This window comes from Mesoplodon bidens, assembly GCF_964165515.1.
Source record: "Mesoplodon bidens genome assembly, chromosome: 8".
NCBI lineage: Eukaryota > Metazoa > Chordata > Mammalia > Artiodactyla > Ziphiidae > Mesoplodon > Mesoplodon bidens.
In genome coordinates, this window is record NC_138165.1 from 28,490,095 (window position 1) to 28,512,392 (window position 22,298).

General features: G+C 42.5%; 1 protein-coding gene across 1 annotated transcript in view; it reads right to left on the reverse strand.

Annotated features, from left to right (window-relative positions):
- The window catches only part of MYO3B (myosin IIIB), a gene marked incomplete at both ends in the record, with an annotated part of 389,659 nt that overhangs the window by 172,363 nt on the left and 194,998 nt on the right, over positions 1-22,298 (reverse strand). Inside the window, 4 exons of the mRNA XM_081243223.1 lie at positions 17,141-17,270; positions 19,005-19,093; positions 20,305-20,458; positions 21,835-21,982. Of these exons, the coding sequence (XP_081099349.1) occupies positions 17,141-17,270; positions 19,005-19,093; positions 20,305-20,458; positions 21,835-21,982 (521 nt within the window). The remainder of the gene's footprint in view (positions 1-17,140; positions 17,271-19,004; positions 19,094-20,304; positions 20,459-21,834; positions 21,983-22,298) is intronic.

Here is a 22,298-nt window from a genome sequence, read left to right on the forward strand (position 1 = left end):
TCTTGGGGTGGCACTCCCTTGCCTGCCTGCTCGTATCTCTCACAAGCGTCCTATACTAATAAACTCCTTCCTTACCTGTCACTCTGCCTCTTGCTGAATTCTTTCTGCACCAACATCTTCAACATCTTCATAATATGTATTCTCTTAGTAAAAAATTACGATTCTTTCAGTTTGCATATTAGCAAATATCAGTCATTTTGAAAAGCTGGGTGCTAATATGAATGCAATCATCACTTATATAAACCTTTTTTTGATTGAGATTCTGAAAGCATTCAAGGTTAACTTCTGATCTGTAGGTATCCAAGTATAATTTTCCCACTTACCAATTCTTTTGCTTTCTTTCAGGGAATGACTATTTCATATCACCTAGCGCCTTTTTAAAGGACCTAGTCTGAACATTCAGGTGTATCTCTTTGAGAAAAAATGTAGCAGCTTAAGAATCCAGAAAGAAAGGACAGGCATACTGAGAAATGCAACACTCTATAGGAAGCAAAGCTTATAACATGCCTAACTGGCCAGCGTGACTCACATCTGAGCTACACTGCCACAGGTTTTCTTGGACACAAACACAACCACATATTTCTCTCTTTTCTCTCTTCTCTTCTTTCTCTCTCTCTCTCTCTCTCTCTCAGATTTGTTTGTTTTTACCAGTTCATAAAATGGCATTGACCAGAAAGATTCTTCTACTGAACCTGCTATGTGTCATGGTGTTGAAGGATGCAGTTAACGTAAGTTTTATTTCGTAAGTACAGACATTGCTTTTTTGAGAACTTGGCTTTATAGAACTGTGGCATAGCATCCAGAATAACTGCTTGATTTCCAAATCTTCCTAAATTAAAGTCTTATCCTGCAGACTTGGGATGCAATTAATTACTGACTTTTCTTTGAAAGAATAGACCTTACTGAGAATAAAGGCCAACAAAAAAAGATTCATCTGATGAAGGAACTCTACAAGCATCACAATTCTGTGCTAATTCTAGAGGCTGCAGTTATTTAGTGCACTTGTGTCTGAGCCCTTTTGAGTCCTTTTAAATCAGTGCAAATATTTTACCTTCTATTGGTATTTACCTTTAGAAATGCTTTGTTTCCTTATATAGGTCACATGGTCTCTGAAGCCAGGCACTAAGAATTTCTATTCCCATTCATTAATTCAAAAAAAATTTCTTTAGCACCTGCTAGAAGATTTGTGAAATGCCCTACATATAGTAGATGCTGAAAAAAAAAAGTTTATCGAAGATGCTCCAATGTACCAGAACAACATTTAAGATGATTTCTACCCTTGCCTTCTTTTTTTTTTGTTTTGTTTTTTTGTTTTTTGGGGGTTTCTTTTGCCGTACATGGGCCTCTCACTGTTGTGCCCTCTCCTGTTGCGGAGCACAGGCTCCAGACGCGCAGGCTCAGCGGCCATGGCTCACGGGCCCAGCCGCTCCGCGGCATGTGGGATCTTCCCGGATCGGGGCATGAACCCGTGTCCCCTGCATCGGCAGGCAGACTCTCAACCACTGTGCCACCAGGGAAGCCCTTGCCTTCTTTTTTTAAAAAATTTTTATTGGAGTATAGTTGACTTACAATGTTGTCTTAGTTTTAGGTATACAGCAAAGTGAATCAGTTATATATATATACAGAATGGAGATACATAAATCTCCATTCTTTTTCTGATTCTTTTCCCATATAGGTTATTACAGAATATTGAGTAGAGTTCCCTGTGCTATACAGTAGGTCCTTATTAGTTAGCTATTCTATATACAGTAGATCCTTGCCTTCTATAGATGGATCACATCTACCATCTCTTGGAAAACTTCAGTATCACAGATGCTTCCTTCAGTCATCCAAGAACACTATGGCTCATTATTCCAAAGAAATAGCAATTGACTGTGAACCATTCTACAGAGTTAGTGTATTCAATAGCACCATGGATGAGTAATAAGCCTGAATGAAATAGATTTAGGATTTAAATGTTTCTAAAGAATGCCTAGATGTTCCTTGATGTGACACTGAAAGCTACCCATGAAGCTAACACTGTGTCTGTGACTCCTCACTGGAGTCTAAGCTCCATTAGGGCAGGCACTAAGTCCATTCTATCTACCACTTTATAGCTAGTGTTTAGCATAATTAACCTAGCACATAGTAGGCACTCAATAAATATATGTGAATGAATGAGGGAAGGAATAAAATGTGTGGCATTAAATTTTATTTAACATGACATCCAATGCCCTTCTAGGAGCAAGCCCCAGCTCACCTCACTTCCCTCCACGTACCCTGAACTTTTTGCTGGTCTCTGGCCATACCACTCTCCCTTCATATTTCAGAAACTTTGCTCAAGCTATTTGAGGCCTGGATTGCAGAGGTGAAGTGGTTAAGATTGTGAGTTCTAGGGTCGAACCACCTGGGGTTTGTCTCAGCTCTGTCACTTACTTGTTAGGAGGGCTTGAATGAGTTACTTGCCTTCTAAGTATCTGGGTTTCATCATCCAGAAGGCTGGATGAATGTTTATTGAGTTTTGGGAATAAAGTGTTCCCGTTAAATTTATAGTTAACAGAGTTTCAGTGGCGAGTGGAGATGTAGATGTTGCTGGTCTAGGGGATTTGATTAGAGCCACGTGGAGCCCCTAGAGGTCCTAGTTGGCCACGGAGTTCTAGTTCAAGCTAAATCAGTTGACTCAGGTTAGTGACCTTCTCTTCAGCATGTATTTGGAGATTTATAAAACGTTATCAATTAGGGATTTCGGTTAATCAGAGTTTTATAGACTATCCGATTTTCTATTGCCTAGAACTCACTAAATGTTGGGTTGGATGACTAGAAAAGAAAGTAAATAAACTGAAGATTTAAGGTTTGAGGGTGTATTTTATTCTTTCCTGTCTATATTCTTAAGGTACTATTTTTAAAACAAAGAAATCACAAACTCTCAGAAGAAAGAAAGAGATGAAGGAAGGAAAGAAGGAAGGAAGGAAGGAAGAAAGGAGGGAGGGAGGGAGGAGAACCCACAGTACTGTATAATATTATCTACTGTCTTTTAAAACAATTCATCAGAGATAAGGAAATACATGTAGAAATCCACTTATTTTGCCCTATATTTGTCCCTCTGCTCCAGATCAGCAAAGAGTTAACAATACTTAAATACTAACATTTATTGAATGTTTACAATGTAGTAGATACTATGCTAAGTGTACAGAATGAATTATTTAATACAACACTGTGAGCCGTGTCCCCGGTTCACCAAGAAAGGAAATGGCGGCAAAGAGTATACAAGCCTACGGCCCAAGGTCAGATATCTGCTGAGCAGATATGAGCAGAGCAATGAGCAGTGATGTTGAGAGGGCCCATCAACTAGGATGGCCTAATTAAAGATTCTGTCGTTGTTTCAGGGTTTCTGGCCACATTCAAAGGAAACCCCTGAGTAACTGAGGGGACTGCTGCCTGATCAAACTGATTGAACCCGACTGATTTTAGATGATGTCTGAATTTTTTAGTCATTTACATACCAAACCAGGTGAACTGCACACAGTTCCCACTGATTACCCAGCAATCACTATCCTTGTGGCTAAGCCAAACCTAATCATCTGGAAAACAGTTGATCTGGGTTTTGTGTAACTAGAACTATCCTTGTGAAACGTAAAGAATGGAACCACTCTACTAAATGCAAACCTTAATAAAATCTTAGCGCTCCTCTCCCACTTCCAACTCTCCAGTAAAGTTAAGTGACATTTTATTTAGTTTACTGACATCTCACATGTGCGAGCCAGTAAAGTTCACAATTGTTACTCCACACAGCTGTGGTTTACAGCTTCTCTTCGCACACAACACGCTGGCACCAGAGCAAAATGATTAACTTTTATATGCTTCTAACATATGGGCCAGACTGTTAGAAGCTGGTCTTGTGTTCTAAAGAGAAAAATAGTTTTTATTAACATGACCCAAATTCCTGGGGAAAAAAGCATTAAGCTGTGATCCATTTCTAAGTAGAGAGATTATAATTATGATGGCTTTGTTTCTAATTCACTTTATTTGAAGTGCCTGGAGTTACCTTTTAGTAAGGTGGGGAGGAGGGAGGGTGACGTGAAAGCCCCATGATAAAGAGATTTTGTAGTGGGATGAAATAATAAACCGTAAATGGCCTTGAGACTTTTCCTCAATATGAGCTATGAAATAAATGCAAAGAACCTTTCATCTTAAATGGGAACATATTTCTTCTCTATGAATAAGAAGGATTCTGGTGAGAGAAGCAGAATTTGTTTTTCTTGCATTTCTGACCATTTGAAAAATCAAAGCTGCCATATTTGCTGTACTTGACAAGATCATTAAAGAAATAAAATGGCCCTCAACTGTACTGCCACTTAAAAATAAAATGTACATTCACTGTCACATTTAGGAGCTATGAAAAAAGTATTAAAATGTGTTGAGGAAAGATAGTGGATCTGATTCAGAACAGATACTTTCCCAATATTAGAGCCATTATTACAACTCATTAGTGAAGGTTACTTTGGTTTTTGTCTTTCAAGGACACAGCAGCAACAGGGTCCCTAGAGCTAGGAAAGCATGAAGAACTTTTGGAAATGGATTTAAGATCCACACTGGAAGACTGCCCTGGAAAAGACTCAGGGAGAAAATTTTCTGATCAGCAATGCCTCAGTAAGTCCCACTTGACTCTTGACCCTCAAGATGCTTTTCGCAAAAAAGCACCTTCCTGGTTTCAGAAGCCCTGTACAGGAGAGCCATCTCTTGATATTTCTGCAGTAAAGATGCTTATGGAATTTAATACCTAGTATTCCCCACGCTTTTTTTTTTTTTTTTTTTGCGGTATGCGGGCCTCTCACTGCTGTGGCCTCTCCCGTTGCGGAGCACAGGCTCCGGACGCGCAGGCTCAGCGGCCATGGCTCACGGGCCCAGCCGCTCCGCGGCATGTGGGATCTTCCCGGACCGGGGCACGAACCCGCGTCCCCTGCATCGGCAGGCGGACTCTCAACCACTGAGCCACCAGGGAAGCCCCCTCCCCGCTTTTTGACCATGGAAATCTCTTCTCTACCTCACACTTCATCACATCCCACAAACCTAGAGTTTCATGAAACACACTTGGGAAAACATTGCTCTTGATACTGATGATATGGGACCTTTCTATCTCTGCAAAGAGAGCCAAGGGAACTTTCAACAAGCTTGTGCTGGAACTCTGCAAATCCAGAACACTGACTTTTCTCACATACTGGGAAACAGGCTGAAGTCTGAATGCAGTAAAATATTATTTTATGAAGAAACAAGAATTTATTTTCTTTGGAAGGACCAGCAAGAAGGGCTCTTTGGCATTTCTGCAATTCTCTTTGAGAGCAGGAATGAGGCACATCTGTGGCTAGGGCAGCGCTTCTCTGTAGCCACCATGTTATTCAACGTGGTAGCTGCAGAACACATGAAATGTGGTTAGTCCAAACTAGATGTGCCGTAAGTAAAAAATACACACCAGATTTCAAAGACTTAGTTTAAAAAAAGAAAAAAGGTAAGATATCTCAATTTTTATATTGATTACTTATTGAATGATAATATTTTTGATATGTTGAGTAAAGATGTATTAGTAAAATTAATGTTGTCTGTGCTGTAGACTAAATGTCTGTGTTCCCCACCCCCTACAAATTCATATGCTAAATCCTAACCCCCAATGTGATGGTATTTGGAGGTAAGGACTTTGGGAGTTAATTGATTCATGAAGGCAGAGCCCTTATCAATGGGATTAGTGCCCTAATAAAAGAGACCCCTGAGAGCTCCCTCGCCCCTTCTGCCATCTGAGGACACAGTGAAAAGACAGCCAACTATGGACCAGGAAATGGTCCCTCACCAGGCATCAAATCTGTTGGTGCCTTGATCTTGAACTTCCCAGCCTCCAGAAGGGTGAGAAATAAATTTCTGTTGTTTACTAGCCACGCAGTCTGTGGTATTGTGTTATAGCAGCCCAATGGTCTAAGACAACCTGCTTCTTTTTACTTTTGAAAATGTGATGAATAGACCATTTTATATCACACTGGACAGCATGGTGCAATAGACCAATGAACAACAGAGAGCCAGTGAGAGCTCTCAAACCACAGTAACTCCAGACTGAAAGTTTGGCCTAGGGATTACTAGAGGTTGGTCTGTTTGACCGTAAGCTTCCTTCTACTTGAGAGGTTCTTCTTCACGCAAAGCCCTCACTTTGCAGATGGGAAGCTAGTTCAGAAAATTGAATTAAACCCGTTGGGTGCAAAGTACCAACCCAGGTGAAACTCAGCCTGTCTCCTGACTTATAGCCCAGGGCTCTTTATTCCACCACAGTTGACTGGGTGGAAGAAACTGCAGGTAGACGTTTTAAAAGGAAAGAAACATTTAAGCTGCTTATATTTGAACCAAAAGACAAATAAGCAAAAAAACTCCAGCACCTGGAGAATACAAACTCAAAACCTACAGGCATTCAGGGATTCGAAAAAACAAACCAAAAGAAGAATTTCAAGAGATGATCTCTTACCTCACAACCACACCACACATACACTTTGTCCTCAACAAGCCTAGCAAAGAAAATCAAAGATTCTTCTAGACAAGGGCTGAAAACCATTAACAAAGGGAGATGCGGGAAGGTGTGAATGGTCCAGCGGTTGCCAGTACCCTCTGCCTTCCCCTCCAGCCTGTCAAAGGGCAGAAGGGGACACTGCTCCCCATGGAACCTCACAGAGGCAGCAGAGGTCTCTTGGCTGGTCCTCCCAGTTGGCTGTGGCAGTAATAGAAGGGAGTGCGACCACACGGGCACCCAGAGTCCCCAGGGTACCCACGTTTCTGAGCAAGTACATGGATCTCCGGCTTCCCAGCAAAGTACTTACAGCACGTGCGTGTACTGTTTGCTTCTGGGAAAGCCCACCCTGTCCACTCCACCAGGAAGGGGGCTGGCAATCAATCTCAAATGCTAGAGATGTAGCTGCGATTCTATCTGCGCTTCTCTGGCATCTGAGTCCTAATAGGGCTTCACGCGTGTCTCCCCAGATTCAGAATATGGAATTCTAGGTGGAGCTCTGGATTTCACAACTTGTTGAAATAAATCTCTCATGCTGGTGGGCTCCCAGCCAGCACCATAAATCAGGATGACCCAAGAACATTGCAAGTGCTCTCAAGACCACAAGGAAATTCCGTTCACAGAGTACACTCCCTGCCTGAAAAGACAAGACTCTCCTGAGCACCTCATATGTGCCAGGCGCCTCTCCAGGAGCTAGAAAGAGGATCCTACTGAATGAACAAAATCCTGTCCTCGTGGAACTTACACCCCAGTGGCGCCAGGGATCTCACCCAACCCAGACCAAGAACTTCCTGGAGGAGGTGATGCTAGGGCTGAGTTTTGGAGGAAGAAAAAAGGATTAGGAGGCAGGGAAGGGGCAGGGATGGAAGGTGTGGTGATGAGGGTGGGAGCGGGGGACAGAAGCAATGGCATGGAACAGTGAAGTCCTGTGAACTGTCCTGACTGTATTTTCTGTATATAAATGAAATAGAAGACATGGTCCTTGTTCTCATGAAGCTCACAGTCTTCCCAAGTATACAAGATGGTTGCATGAGGCACAACTGCACAGCTGGGTAGCCCGAAGTACTGAATTGCACAGCTCTGATGGTAGGTTGTTGGAGATGAGGAGCCCATGTGATTAACATTTGCTATTTCCACTATTTCTGAGTAACCCTTGGTGTCATTTGCTCTGTTCCTGAGACAAGAATCTGACTCTCACCCACTCTGGGCTGGTGCTGGGAGGAATCCTCAGCTAGTGATGGAATCTGGCAGCCTCCCAGGGTCTCACCTACAGAAAGCTTTGTGGTTCTCTGCTGTGCCTTGAGCATGAAATCAGCATAATGAGGCCTCTCAGTTCACTGGGGATAAACAAGAAACAGTTCCACTTTTTCCTGTAACTTCCCCACCCCTGCTGACCCCTCACCTTTCTGTGAGGATGGCAGCTCCATTAACTATGTTTAAGCCCATTTCACAGACTTTCAGATATTTTCTGTTATTAAAGATTACTTTTGGTTTTGAAGATTCTTTCTTATTTATTTTTAACCTTTAATATCGTCTCAAGTCAAAGCTCTTTTTCCCACTGTTCCTTTCCCTCCAGGCTGATTGACACCATCATGGCCTGAAGCAGTCTTCTCTCTCACCCCTCTGCTCTGGGCTAGCTGCTCTGGTGTGGGAGGGGGAGGGAGGAAAAAGGCGAGGGCCGAGCTCTCTTTCCAGACTGGGTGAGGCTGCAAACCCTCTCCGGCTGAACACAGCAGTCCCTGGGCTTTATGGGGAAAGGCGGTGGCCCCATATGCCCCCCTGGTAAGAGGGCTCATATGGAACAGCTCCCTCAGCAATTAGGGATCTGTTAGGGGCTGAACTGTAGTCCCCCCACCTCCATGACCGAAGTCATATGTTGAAGTCCTAATGCCCAGTACCTGAGAAGGTGACCATATTTGGAGATAGGACCTGGTTCTCTCTAGTTAGTCTTTAACACCCTGTTCAAGTTTTTCTTTCTCACCCTGAAGCTGCTCCCTTCAGGAGCCTACCCTGACCACCCCTAGCATTTCGGATCAGCATCAGGAGCCCATCATCGTTTATCCATCCTGCTTCCCTCCCTCTGCCCTGAGTCCTTTCCTCCCCGTCCTGTTCACTTACTCATCCCACTTCCACCTCCCTCTCCTTTCCAGGGCTGTAGACCCTGGCGTAGAATGCCTCATCACACCAGGCTTTATATTCAATTTTTCTCTAGTCTCCTATTAAAAAAAAAAAAATCTCGGGCCTCCCTGGTGGCGCAGTGGTTGAGAGTCCGCCTGCTGATGCAGGGGATACGGGTTCGTGCCCCGGTCTGGGAGGATCCCATATGCCGCGGAGCGGCTGGGCCCGTGAGCTATGGCCGCTGGGCCTGCGCATCCGGAGCCTGTGCTCCGCAACGGGAGAGGCCACAAGAGTGAGAGGCCCGCATACCGCAAAAAGAAAAAAAAAAAAAAAAAAAAAAAAAAAAAAAAAAATCTCTTCCAAGAAACGTTTCTTAGTTAAAAGAACTTTCTCCACATTGAACCATGATATTTCCATGACTTCTCCTTCTACTGATATTTTTACTTGTATAGAAACAGGGCTTATATTGCCCCCATTTATTGACTTACATGCCTGTTGTGCATCCCTTAAACATTTTAGGATTTTGCTCTCTTTATCTGTCACTGACTATTCTGGCTGGGATTTTCTTTTATTCCTTCTAGAAGGCACCAGATCTAGAAAGATTATAAATACATATTGGTTGTTGACTGAGATGCACTCCCAAATTAGAACAAAGAGGCAGGCCTCTGTACAAGGAGGAACTGACTCGCCAGGCTCCCTGACAGAGTTGGCTCATTCGCGCCTCTCCCTTTCAGGAAGAGCGGAGCACTGTCCATGTCTGTGACCTGGAACTTTGTCACTTAGAGTCAGCTCATCTTGCCAGACTCATGTGCTGAACTGCCAGGATGCAGGAGCAGCCGTCAGTGGAAAATGAAAACTCTTAGAGATGGTTACAAAAAGGCATCCTCTTAAGAGCTTAATGCCGTTAATTTGGGGAGTTACAGAATCAGGACCAGACCATCCACGGCAAGGATTTCAGCAGTGAAGGTGTTACTGAGCTTTGCAGCCACAGGGTGGGGACTCGTCTTGCCTCCACTCCCCATTCAAATAAAAAGGGAAACCAGCGGAAGTCAAGACAGAAAATTTACTGTTGATTTTTACTGCAAATCAAATTCCAAGGGAGAAACCTGAGAGTCCTCAGACAGAAGAGGGCAACAGAGACAAAATTCAGTTCCAGATTCTGAAGCCAAACCAGACTTTGAGGCTCAGAGAATATCCCCTCCGTGGTACTCCTGTTTTCTCTAGTTTCTCCCAAGTTCCTAACTCCCTTAAAACCCCACACTCCTATTTGGAAGTCAGAATTCACGATTCAAAGACAGAAATGGATTTTTCAAGCTCCTTTTGAAACCTCCTCTTCTCTTTCCTCCCCTGAGCCTTCTGAACTCTTCTCTAGTTTACTTGTAGCAAGTGGAACATTCCCCCAACAGGAAAACAGGCCATGAAACCTCGTCCTAACATCTTTCCTTTGACTGTTTTTCTGCCTCCCTCATTCGGTTTGAGAAGTCCCAGCTGAAGGGTTGGAAAGCAGCGTTGCAGCCGCATCACATCTTCACACATAAAGTCTTCAGAGAATCTCCTGTTAATAGGAAGGATTACAAAGAAAATGCTGACATGTCTGAAGTGGTCAAAGAGTGGTCGCAAAAGCAGAGAGGGGAACAGAGAGGATCCGTCCTGACTACAGCTGCCTCCGTTTACCTGATGGTCACTGGGCATCTCAGAATGAGAACACACCCTTCAGGCAGGGATGTTTCCACCACCAGGCGCAGCTGGGCGCCCGCAGAAACGGCTGCTGGGAAGGGAGCTGCAGCACCCTGGGAGAAGCTGACCACCTTGGACCCAAGAGCTCATGCTCCACGTTCTTTACCCTTTTCAGTGTTTGGGGATGTAGAACGTGAACAGGAAGGTGGGAACAGGAAACTTGAAAATGCCAACTGGATTACTCTCTCTGATTTTATATTACAGTTTTACACAAACATACTCAGAGGTTAATCCTCTTAACCTTGATAAGAGATTAAACCAAGGGCCAATACTTCTATTCGATATCCACCAACGAAGGGATTGTCACCCGCCCAGCAGTCCAGGAAAGGAGGCTGACTTTTTTCAAGGAATGTCAGCTGGAGGCTCTCTGACGCCTGTGTTTGAAAGCAAAGGAGCGCAGGAGTCTGTCTACCAGGACACTTGAACTTAACTGGACAGGACACCTTAGATAAAGAAATTTAAAGTTTTTCTTTGCATTTTAAGATCCTTCTCTATCCTTCGGGGAAAAGAAGTAGTATTGTGAAATAGATTGCATGTGTATAAAAGTGTACAAAATATAAATGTACAGCAAAATGAACATTACAGAGCAAAATCCATGCAGCCACCACCAAGACGAGCAGCCAAAGTATTGCCAACATCCCTTAGGGGTCTCTCCTCTCGAAATCGAGGAGCCCAACCCTGGACCTCTTTTTAAAGTTTGGGGTTAATAGCCTCCAAGTTTTCCCAACTTTGACCTTTCTCCACCTTCTCTGTAGTTCATCCCCTAAAAGAAATTTGTAAAGTAATTGTCCATAATATGTATGCTCACTGAACTAGTGCCTTGTTTAAGTATTTAAGGGTTTGAAGCAGGTTAAATAAAAATTTAAATAACCAAGAAAATAGTTTCTCATGCGCTGAAAATATTAGCATATTCTTTTCCAAAATGCTAGGATGCGTGGGACCTTGCTGCCAGCCACAATGCTGAGATGCACAGCTACATCACCCTTCCGAAAGGGTATGTGCTGGAAACAAGTATTTGCATTTTTAGCAAAAATAATAGAACCTATTTCTGTCCAGGTTTTCCCACTTTCAAAGGCTGTAATACAGGGACTTCCCTGGTGGCGCAGCGGTTAAGAATCTGCCTGCCAATGCAAGGTTCACCGGTTTGAGCCCTGGTCCAGGAAGATCTCACATGCTGCGGACCAACTAATCCTGTGCACCACAACTACTGAGCCTGCGCTCTAAAGCCCGCGAGCCACAACTACTGAAGCCTGCATGCCTAGAGCCCGTGCTCCGCAACAAAGAGAAGCCACCGCAATGAGAAGCCCGTGCACAGCAACGAAGAGTAGCCCCTGCTCACTGCAACTAGAGAAACCCTGTGCAGCAATGAAGACCCAATGCAGCCAAAAATAAATAAATTAATTAATAATAACAATAAAAAGGCTATAATATAATAAAACCAAAAAATATAGAATGTGGAGCTTTTAACCTTTAGAAGCTTAATTAATATTCTGACCTTCAACAAGACACACAGTCTCTTTAAAACTGAAGTCTGAAGGCAAATATCGTCATAAGGAGATAAATTAGTGCCCAATTCTAGATGGAAAGTGATGGTAAAAGAAAGTTCCAGTTGGACAAGCCTCTTAGATAGCCTCATCCACCAGAGGGCAGACAGCAGAAGCAAGCAGAACTACAATCCTGCAGCCTGTGGAACAAAAACCACATTCACAGAAAGACAGACAAGATGAAAAGGCAGAGGGCTATGTACCAGATGAAGGAACAAGATAAAACCCCAGAAAAACAACTAAATGAAGTGGAGATAGGCAACCTTCCAGAAAAAGAATTCAGAATAATGATAGTGAAGATGATCCAGGACCTTGGAAAAAGAATGGAGGCAAAGATCAAGAAGATGCGAGAAATGTTTAACAAAGACCTAGAAGAATTAAAGAACAAACAAACAGAGATGAACAATACAATAACTGAAATGAAAACTACACTAGAAGGAATCAATAGCAGAATAACTGAGGGAGAAGAACGGATAAGTGACCTGGAAGACAGACTGGTGGAATTCACTGCTGCGGAACAGAATAAAGAAAAAAGAATGAAAAGAAATGAAGACAGCCTAAGAGACCTCTGGGACAACATTAAGTGCAACAACATTCACATTATAGGGGTCCCAGAAGGAGAAGAGAGAGAGAAAGTACCAGAGAAAATATTTGAAGGGATTATAGTCATTCATCATCACTGATGAATATAGATGCAAAAATCCTCAACAAAATACTAGCAAACCGAATCCAACAACACATTAAAAGGATCATACACCATGATCAGGTGGGATTTACCCCAGGGATGCAAGGATTCTTCAGTATACGCAAATCAATCAATGTGATACACCATATTAACAAATTGAAGAATAAAAACCATATGATCATCTCAATAGATGCAGAAAAAGCTTTTGAAAAAATTCAACACCCATTTATGATAAAAACTCTCCAGAAGGTAGGCATAGAGGGAACCTAACTCAACATAATAAAGGCCATATACGACAAACCCACAGCAAACATCATTCTCAATGGTGAATGACTGAAACCATTTCCTCTAAGATCAGGATCAAGACAAGGATGTCCACTTTCACCACTATTATTCAACATAGTTTTGGAAGTCCTAGCCATGGCAATCAGAGAAGAAAAAGAAATAAAAGGAATACAAATAGGAAAAGAAGACGTAAAACTGTCACTGTTTGCAGATGACATGATACTATACATAGAGAATCGTAAAAATGCCACCAGAAAACTACTAGAGCTAATCAATGAATTTGGTAAAGTCGCAGCACACAAAATTAATTCACAGAAATCTCTTGCATTCCTATACTCTAATGATGAAAAACCTGAAAGAGAAATTAAGGAAACACTCCTATTTACCATTGCAACAAAATGAATAAAATACCTAGGAATAAACCTACCTAGGGAGACAAAAGACCTGTATGCAGAAAACTATAAGACACTGATGAAAGAAATTAAAGATGATACAAACAGATGGAGAGATATACCATGTTCTTGGATTGGAAGAATGAACATTGTGAAAATGACTATACCACCCAAAGCATTCTACAGATGCAATGCAATCCCTATCAAATTACCAATGGCATTTTTTACAGAACTAGAACAAAAACTCCTAAAATTTGTATGGAGACACAAAAGACCCCGAATAGCCAAAGCAGTCTTGAGGGAAAAGAACAGAGCTGGAGGAATCAGACTCCCTGACTTCAGACTATACTACAAAGCTACAGTCATCAAGACAATATGGTACTGGCACAAAAACAGAAACATACATCAATGGAACAAGATAGAAAGCCCAGAGATAAACCCACAGACCTATGGTCAACTAATCTATGACAAAGGAGGCAAGGATATACAATGGAGAAAAGACAGTCTCTTCAATAAGTGGTGCTGGGAAAACTGGACAGCTACATGTAAAAGAGTTAAATTAGAACACTCCCTAACACCATACACAAAAATAAACTCAAAATGGATTCGAGACCTAAATGTAAGGCCAGACACTATAAAACTCTTAGAGGAAAACATAGGAAGGACACTCTTTGACATAAATCACAGCAAGATCTTTTTTGATCCACCTCCTAGAGTAATGGAAATAAAAACAAAAATAAACAAATGGGACCTAATGAAACTTAAAGCTTTTGCACAGCAAAGGAAACCATAAACAAGACGAAAAGACAACCCTCAAAATGGGAGAAAATATTTGCAAACAAATCAGTGGACAAAGGATTAATCTCCAAAATATATAAACAGCTCATGCAGCTCAATATTAAAAAAACAAACAACCCAATCCAAAAATGGGCAGAAGACCTAAATAGACATTTCTCCATAGAAGACATACAGATGGCCAAGAAGCACAGGAAAAGCTGCTCAACATCACGAATTATTAGAGAAATGCAAATCAAAACTACAACGAGGTATCACCTCACATCAGTTAGAATGGGCATCATCAGAAAATCTACAAACAACAAATGCTGAGAGGGTGTGGAGAAAAGGGAACCCTCTTGCACTGTTGGGTGGGAATGTAAATTGATACAGCCACTCTGGAGAACAGTATGGAGGTTCCTTAAAAACTAAAAATAGAATTACCATATGATCCAGCAATCCCACTACTGGGCATATACCCAGAGAAAACCATAATTCAAAAAGACACATGCACCCCAATGGTCATTGCAGCACTATTTACAATAGCCAGGTCATGGAAGCAACCTAAATGCCCATTGACAGATGAATGGATAAAGAAGATGTGGTACATATATAGAATGGAATATTACTCAGCCATAAAAACGAACTAAATTGGGTCATTTGTTGAGAGGTGGATGGATCTAGAGACTGTCATACAGAGTGAAGTAAGTCAGAAAGAGAAAAACAAGTATCGTATATTAACACATGTATGTGGAACCTAGAAAAATGGTACAGATGAACCGGTTTGCAGGGCAGAAGTTGAGACACAGATGTAGAGAACAAACGTACGGACACCAAGGGGAGAAAGCCGCGGGGGGTGGTGGTGGTGGTGGGATGAACTGGGCGATTGGGATTGACATGTATACAGTGATGTGTATAAAACTGATGACTAATAAGAACCTGCTGTATAAAAAAATAAATAAAATAAAATTAAGTATTTTCTTTAAAAAAAGAAAGTTCCAGTTGCTTTTAGGGCAAAGCCACATTATCTTTATCTCTATATGCCCCTTTACTGCCTATACAGTGCCTTATTATTAGCAGCTCTTCTATAAATGTTTGTTGATTGAAGGCATTTTTCCATGAATAATTTCAGAAAAAGAAAACAGAATCATGCTTACTAGTTTTGACGTGTATTCGTGGCTTCTTAATTATACTCAAAAGTATAGTGGAGAAGAGAAAGTTAAGGATCTCAAAAGAAATTATTATGCATAATATACAACTCAGGAACACAAGGAAGCTTGTCCAGAAAACATGTTTGTTCTAGTCTTAGTTTTCACTTTTGTTTCCTCCAGGTCATGTGGGGTGCAGTTTTAAAGCAAGACGCAGAAAGAGTTATAAGACAGGAGGAAAGTTTTTTCAGAGAAAAGCAAAAATAAGAAGAGGAGGCTACCTCTTTGTTCTTCCTCCCTGGCTTTTAGGTGATCAAGGGCAACAGCAGGCTGGCTGCAGAGCCTGACTTCTTGCACAGCGCCACCCAGTGGCCTAGACTGTGAACTTGTTTTTATTTTGCCAAAGGTTGAAAAATTAGAAATTCTGAAGTTGTGAACAGATTTGACAAGTCATTACTCATATTTATGGGAGGGTATAAATGCTGGCTAACAAGTCCCTTGGATATATTTTATTTCAAAGAGGACATCTATCAAAAGTGGCCGTGTCTTTGCTTCTGCACAAGTTACCCAGTGAGTTGATACACCTGAGTGTCTGGTGAGGGAGCCACAGCTGTGCCCACAGCTGCCCACTCTCCCAGAAGTTGATAATGAATCAAATCCTGGCTGTGCCCAATGGAGGTCTGGAGAAGAAGCTGGAGGGGAGCCTTCTGATGGGCACTCTACTATTTTCATTTAAAGGAGCATGTTTGAAAAAGGTTAAGAACATGGTTTCAAAGTAAAGATGAAAAAAACGTTGTAGATTATGACTTTTTTCTTAAGCAAGCTTTTTATTCCTCTGCATGCTGGTAAAATTCAGGCCTGGCAACCACACTCTTTTAGCTTGCAGAGGCCCCATGCCAGACACACTGCCAATAATTTCACGAGGGATGTGGAAAGAAAAAGAAATTATGAACAATGATAAAGAGGTTTCTCTGCCTCCTTTCTTAAAAGCATATCTGCAGCTGTTTCCAGGCATAGCCTCAAAAACATAAAGCCCTTGAGAGGAGAGCTATGGGAAGATTGAGTCTGCTGCCCAGCCAAAGGCAGAAGAATCCCAGATAAATCAAAGGAGCTTGACCCAATTAGAATCTACTTGGTGAAACAGCAAAGACCAGGATGCTCCATTTGTTGGCTCTAGCTTCCTGCTCCTGCATGAGGACTGACCGAGCAACTACACAGAGGCTGACTGTAAGTAGACAAAGGCTGTGTATATAGGCCAGTGACAAACCTGTTCCAAGTTGGTTAGGAGAGCAGTGGGCTGGGGTCGATGACTAGGTGGGAAGTTGGACCAGCTGACCTCTGAGGACCCCATGATTGGATGACTTTGATTGGCCCCAGTCCCATTACTTGAAATAATACATAAATAGAAATAATCTTCCCAATAATTCTAGGTAAACTGAGACCATTCTAGAGTGTTTTGCATAAACTGATAATAACATCTGCTTTACTTATTTATTTTTTATTGGACGCACTGTGTGTCTTGCAGGATCTTAGTTCCCTGACCTGGGATCGAACCTGTGCCCTCTGCAGTGGAAGTGTGGAGTCCTAACCACGGGACTGCCAGGGAATTCCCAAAATACGTTGTTATAAGTGGAAGAATGAAGGAAGCAGGCAGGGAAAATGAGAAGTCTAAGAGGTGATGTTATAGAAAGTGTGTGTGTGTGTGTGTGTGTGTATGTGTGTGTGTACACAAGTATATATAGGCTGATGCTGTGCAATTAGATGCAAAAGAAACAATCACTTTCCTTTTCTTGAACCTAGCTGAATAGACCTTTACACCTGCTCAAAGTTCAAAATGTTAGTAGTGCAGCCCTGGCAGGATTTAGACACGAAATGGAAAACCCCAGCAGAGCTTGTAAAAGCATCAGACCCAGGGCTGTCAGGGAGGTTCCAAGTACCTGTTTTGGTCAAAGGGATTGAGAAGAGTTGCTGAAGAAGCTGGTTTTCCGATGTCCTCAGTACGACAACCACATCGGCAGGGAGAGTGTCTCTGTTTTTCTCAAGAACCCCAGAAGCATCATATAATACCTGCAACACAAATAGTAAAGCACAAGTGAGCCAATACCAACCCCATCACTGGCGACACAGGAACACTGTCCGAGGTCAGTAATTAATCAACCTCTGTATAGAATTCATCTTGACACAGCCATGCTTTAAAACCCAGACCACCATATAAGGGGGGGAAATTGTAATGTTTGAGAGGCCAGTTTATCTTAACCTCTTGTTCAATTATTCTTTGAAGAAGAGTCCTGTCAAAGATATATCACATCAGAATAATTGTATCGGGCACTCACAATATGGGAAGCATCCATCCTATGAGGTTAACACTGTTATTGTCTCTATTTTACTGTGGGCAAACAGAGGCTTAGAGAGAGGCTGAATAATGTGCCACACGTGTCACAGCGGTGGGCAGGTATCCCAACCTGGGCAGTTTGGCTCCACGCTCACAACCACTGCACCCTCACTCTTCCCAAGGTTCTTGTGGCACCTGAGTGATGGCTCAGGGATTCTGAGCAGTTCTCGGTTCTCAGGACAGAGGGGATCCAGGTCAGTGCAATTTTAAGGGATGTTCCAATGAAATAAGTGTTGAGTGACAAATGAATTCAGGAAAAGACACAGAGCCCAGAAGGAAAAGGATCCTATTTTTCCTTTAAAGTCAAGAAAGGACAAGAGGGAGAAAGAGAGAAGAAAAGAGGTGGGTAGGAAATAGGTGAAAAAGGACAGAGAGATGGGAAGAGAGGTGTGAGAAAAGGGACAGGAATGGAAGGCAGAAGAGCAGAGAAGAATGGGGACGCGGGGATCAGGGTAGATGTCATACGCAGTCAGGCTTCAATGCTAAGGTAAACTAAGTTTTTAAGAGCGAAAACTGGATTGCAATTTCTAGCAAAGATCCAAAATAGATACCATGATGTATTATGTGGAGGGCAAAACCACCTCTTCACTTGTATTAGACTGCCTTTTAACCAACCTCCAGTCAGGCAAAATTAATTTCCATGCCATGATGTGAATGTGAAAAATAATTTCAATAAGTCTCAAATCAACAAAATAATCAGAAATACCTTTTATTGAGCTCCTATCCATTTTCTGGACCCAGGGCCTCAGCAGACCCTGCGAGAACCAATTAGCCATAATTCACGCCGCTCCTTTGAGAGTAACGTGCGCGATGAATTGTTGGCTACCGGGGGAAAGAATTTCCTCAATCACTCACTAATTCGCTTCAGGAACTTGAAATTGAGACTCAGGCATAATGGGTGAAAAATGGAAATTTCAGTTAATGTTGTAAAAGCTTAACATCTGGATGATGAAGTGAGTTTTTTTTTTTTTTCCTCTTCATCTAGACATTTTTGGTGCCCTGTAGACACACACTCGGGCTACGAAGTGCTAAGAATTGAGCCCCACTGTGATATTAACCCTCCTCCATTACGTACACATCTCCAAATGACTTTTGAATGTGGACGTTCACCACTCAGCGCTGCAAAAGCTATAATATGTTTTCTCTCTGGAGAGTTGTCACTTCCAGGCCAAACCCCAGGTGAGAAGCAGATGGCAGCTCTGTGGGCCACCCCAGCGAGAAAGTGCTTCTTTGCCAGAGGCTACTTTCCGTGAGCACCGCCACTGAGAACGTTTGGGAATTATGATTACGTAGTCAAGAAGAATTAAAAGGAGAAAGGAACCTGCAAGCAATTTCGTGAGGGCCACAAACAGGGTACGGCTGACACTTACCCCTTGTCAAGTTCAGGTTTAATAACTGACGTGTCTCACCTTTCCAGCAAAGTGCTGAATGCCAAAGCACAGCTCCATTCCTTTGGGCCTCCAGACGTATTTGCATCGGAGATTATCTTCAAATTTATCTGTGTGGATTTTCATGTTTAAAAGTTACAACGTGACCTATTTGGTCCTTGAGACAAAAGTGTGCTCCTCGAACCATGATGACCCAGAATAAGGAATTTCAGAGTAGCCTGATATTCTTGTATGTTCAGTGATGGAGAAAGATTCCCCCGTGTGATGGACATTTACAACGGAGTTCTCATGTACTTGTTTCCTGTTGTCTTTAGTGTCAGGCTGTTCCCTATGATATCATGCTCTGCTCTGAGAACTCCTAGAATGAACACTGATGCCACCAGGAGACCAGCTAATTAGCTTTAGAACTATGAAGATATTCCATGGAAGGCGAATAACCCTGGTTTATACTCCTCTTGGCAACTTTTGACAATTTTATAGATAAAAGAAAGTCACTTGAGGGTGACAGTCTCAACTCCTAGAAGTGAATCTCTCCCACAGATCAATTTTCCATCTGGGAAAAAGGCTTGACACTTCGTGTTCCTCCCTCTGCAAATAGTTTTGCTTTTGTTGTGACTGACGACCTACTCTGTGTGAGGAACTGTGCTAACCAGTAAAGGGATGCAAGGGTTGGGGCTTTGTTGCCCAAGGATCTCACAATGTAAGTGAGAGACAGGACCATGTGCAACACTGAAGATTCACAAAGGAGGAGCAGGTCAATAGGTATAGGGGTAAAGCACAGAGGGCCTTGAATGCCAGAAGGAGGTGTTTTACTGTCACCGCATAGGTAATGGTAACCTAATGAAAAGGTAGCTTTAGGAAGACTAAATCAGCTGGGATGTCCAGGGTAGAGGGGGAGACTATGAACCTGGAACCCAGGAGACCAGCAGGGCCTTCTGTACAAACTTGGACTAGAGATGGCTGGGCGTCCAGGTGGAGATACGAGAGAAGGACATGAAAAAGGAGGGGAATCAAGTACTGGTTATGGGAAATAAGGGAGCAGAAGGTGGGAAAAAATGATATTGACATAGGGTAAAGGTATTTCCATTTTCAGAAATAGGAAAGTGAGCAAGGTCTGAGAGATGGTGACAGGTTTGCCGTCAAATTCTACCAGGACATGTTCTGAACAGCCCAATTCATTAAAAGCAGGGTCTATATTTTCACAATCACTGGGTAGCCAAAATACACAGGAAAGATTCCTTAAACCACATTCATTTGATGACGTGAGCCCAGTAGCCAAGTTCTCTTCTGCACGTATATGCCTTTTACAAAAGGTACCTACCAACCAGGGTCTGGTCCGTTGCCTGGGGAAACCTACTTTCCTCATCTAGAAGTGCAAGCAGTCCCAGAGGTTTCTGGAGGAACATATCCAAGAGGGGGCGGTTGTCCTCATACTCCACGGGTGTCATGTCAATGCCCTCATTCTGATACTCCATCTGGAAGGAAACGGATTGTGAAGCTCTCCAGCCCAAAACTGGCCTAGGTACCACCAGTTTTCCTGCACTTTCTGTGTCTGGTAACACTGAACAGGGTGTATTTTATTATGTGAGTAGGACAGGGCTCTTCTGCAGTAGGCAGGTGAAGGTGGCAAGAGAAGGGATGGCTCTCTGTCTCCCAAACACTGACCTGGGGACTCAGAATTGAGAAACTGATGTAGAAAGGAAGGGAAGCTGAAAATTTTTTATTTTAGTGACAAGTAAGGTTTAAACCAGGAAGAAAGCCGATTTCTATCTTCTGCAAAGGATTCTGCAAAGGAATCATCTCAGACTAAAAAACTAGAAAAACTCCAGATATCCCAGGAAGATAAATGGAAGGAAACTGGACTGAAATAAGGTCTAGTTTTGTACAACTGAGTGGGGAGAAGAGTGCGATACGGATTTATCCAGTTCCAGTGATAAAACCAATACTGGTATTTTTAGTCCATGTCTTTGTGTTTATCTAATCATAGTAGTTTGTGTGTCCTTGCTCCTGTATTAAAACAAGGAGCTTGGTCAGAACGTTTAGTTTGTGCAACTACATAATCCCTCTTCATACAGGAGAGTCTTGGGGTTGGGGTACAGGCTGTGGTGGAGGAGAAGGGCCCCTAGCCTTTGGGTCCACTAGCTTCACATCCTGTTTTATTTACCATTAAACAGGGGAAAGATTTCCATTTTGAGAAAACCACGAACATCTCTTATTCCTCCCTGAAGATACCCAACCACTTCTTGTGGGGTCTGGTCTGCAAGAGAGGGGATGGGGCTGGCCAGTTTGGGAGTTAAGAACAACAAGAACCTGTGTCCTGAGTTCAAGATCATCCTGAGTCATTTTGGGCACAATCATAGATATTTTTAGTTAAATAAAGCAGAAGAGAATGTAGCATTCTGAGCAATGCACATGAATCAGTTTGGAAACAACATTTAAATAATTGGCTTGTCACCAGCTTCACTCAAGGGAGGAAATGTACCTTTCCACAGAAATCGATACCTTTTTTGTCCCAGACTAAATTTAGACTCGAGTTATTTTGACAGGACTGCCTCACCAGTGGGTTTTTTTTTTTAACACCTTTATTGGAGTATAATTGCTTTACAATGTTGTGTTAGTTTCTGCTGTATAGCAAAGTGAATCAGCTATATGCACAGGTATATCCCCGTATCATCTCCCTCTTGCGCCTCCCTCCCACCCCTCTAGGTGGTCACAAAGCACTGAGCTGAGTGACCAGTGGTTTTTCTTTGGAGTCTTTGGCTTGTTAACCTAACAGGGTTTCTGCTTCAAACTCTGAGCAGCCTGAGGTACCTTTCCCACCAGCTCTAGTGCCTTCAGAGTTCACTGTTACCTGCTCAAGAGCAAAAACGTGCTGATTGAAATAGTATTGGATTTGCTCATTGGCGATGTTTATGCAGAGCTGCTCAAATGAATTTCTCTGAAAGTTCTCGAATCCAAAAATATCCAAGATCCCCACGTTCATACCATCGTCTGAAGTACTGCATGAGAGAGAAGAATAAAATCTTTTAGGGGAGGAAACAGCCATCTCAGGACAGTGAGAATATACGTGCCTGCATTTTGTCAACACATGTAGCCACTCAGGGAAATCGGCATCCTGCCACCTTCGGGAGAGAAACTGTCTGTGTGTTAAACCATCGGCTCCTTGAGTTTTTCAACAGTACTTCCAACTTCTTGTTTAAAAGCAGTAGAATCCTTTCAAACCTTCCTCAGAAGCTCCATTTATAAAGAGATTAAAGAGGAACCACTCTGTTTGAAGGGGCTGGAGCGGCTGCTCATTTATTCTTCTACTTTCTC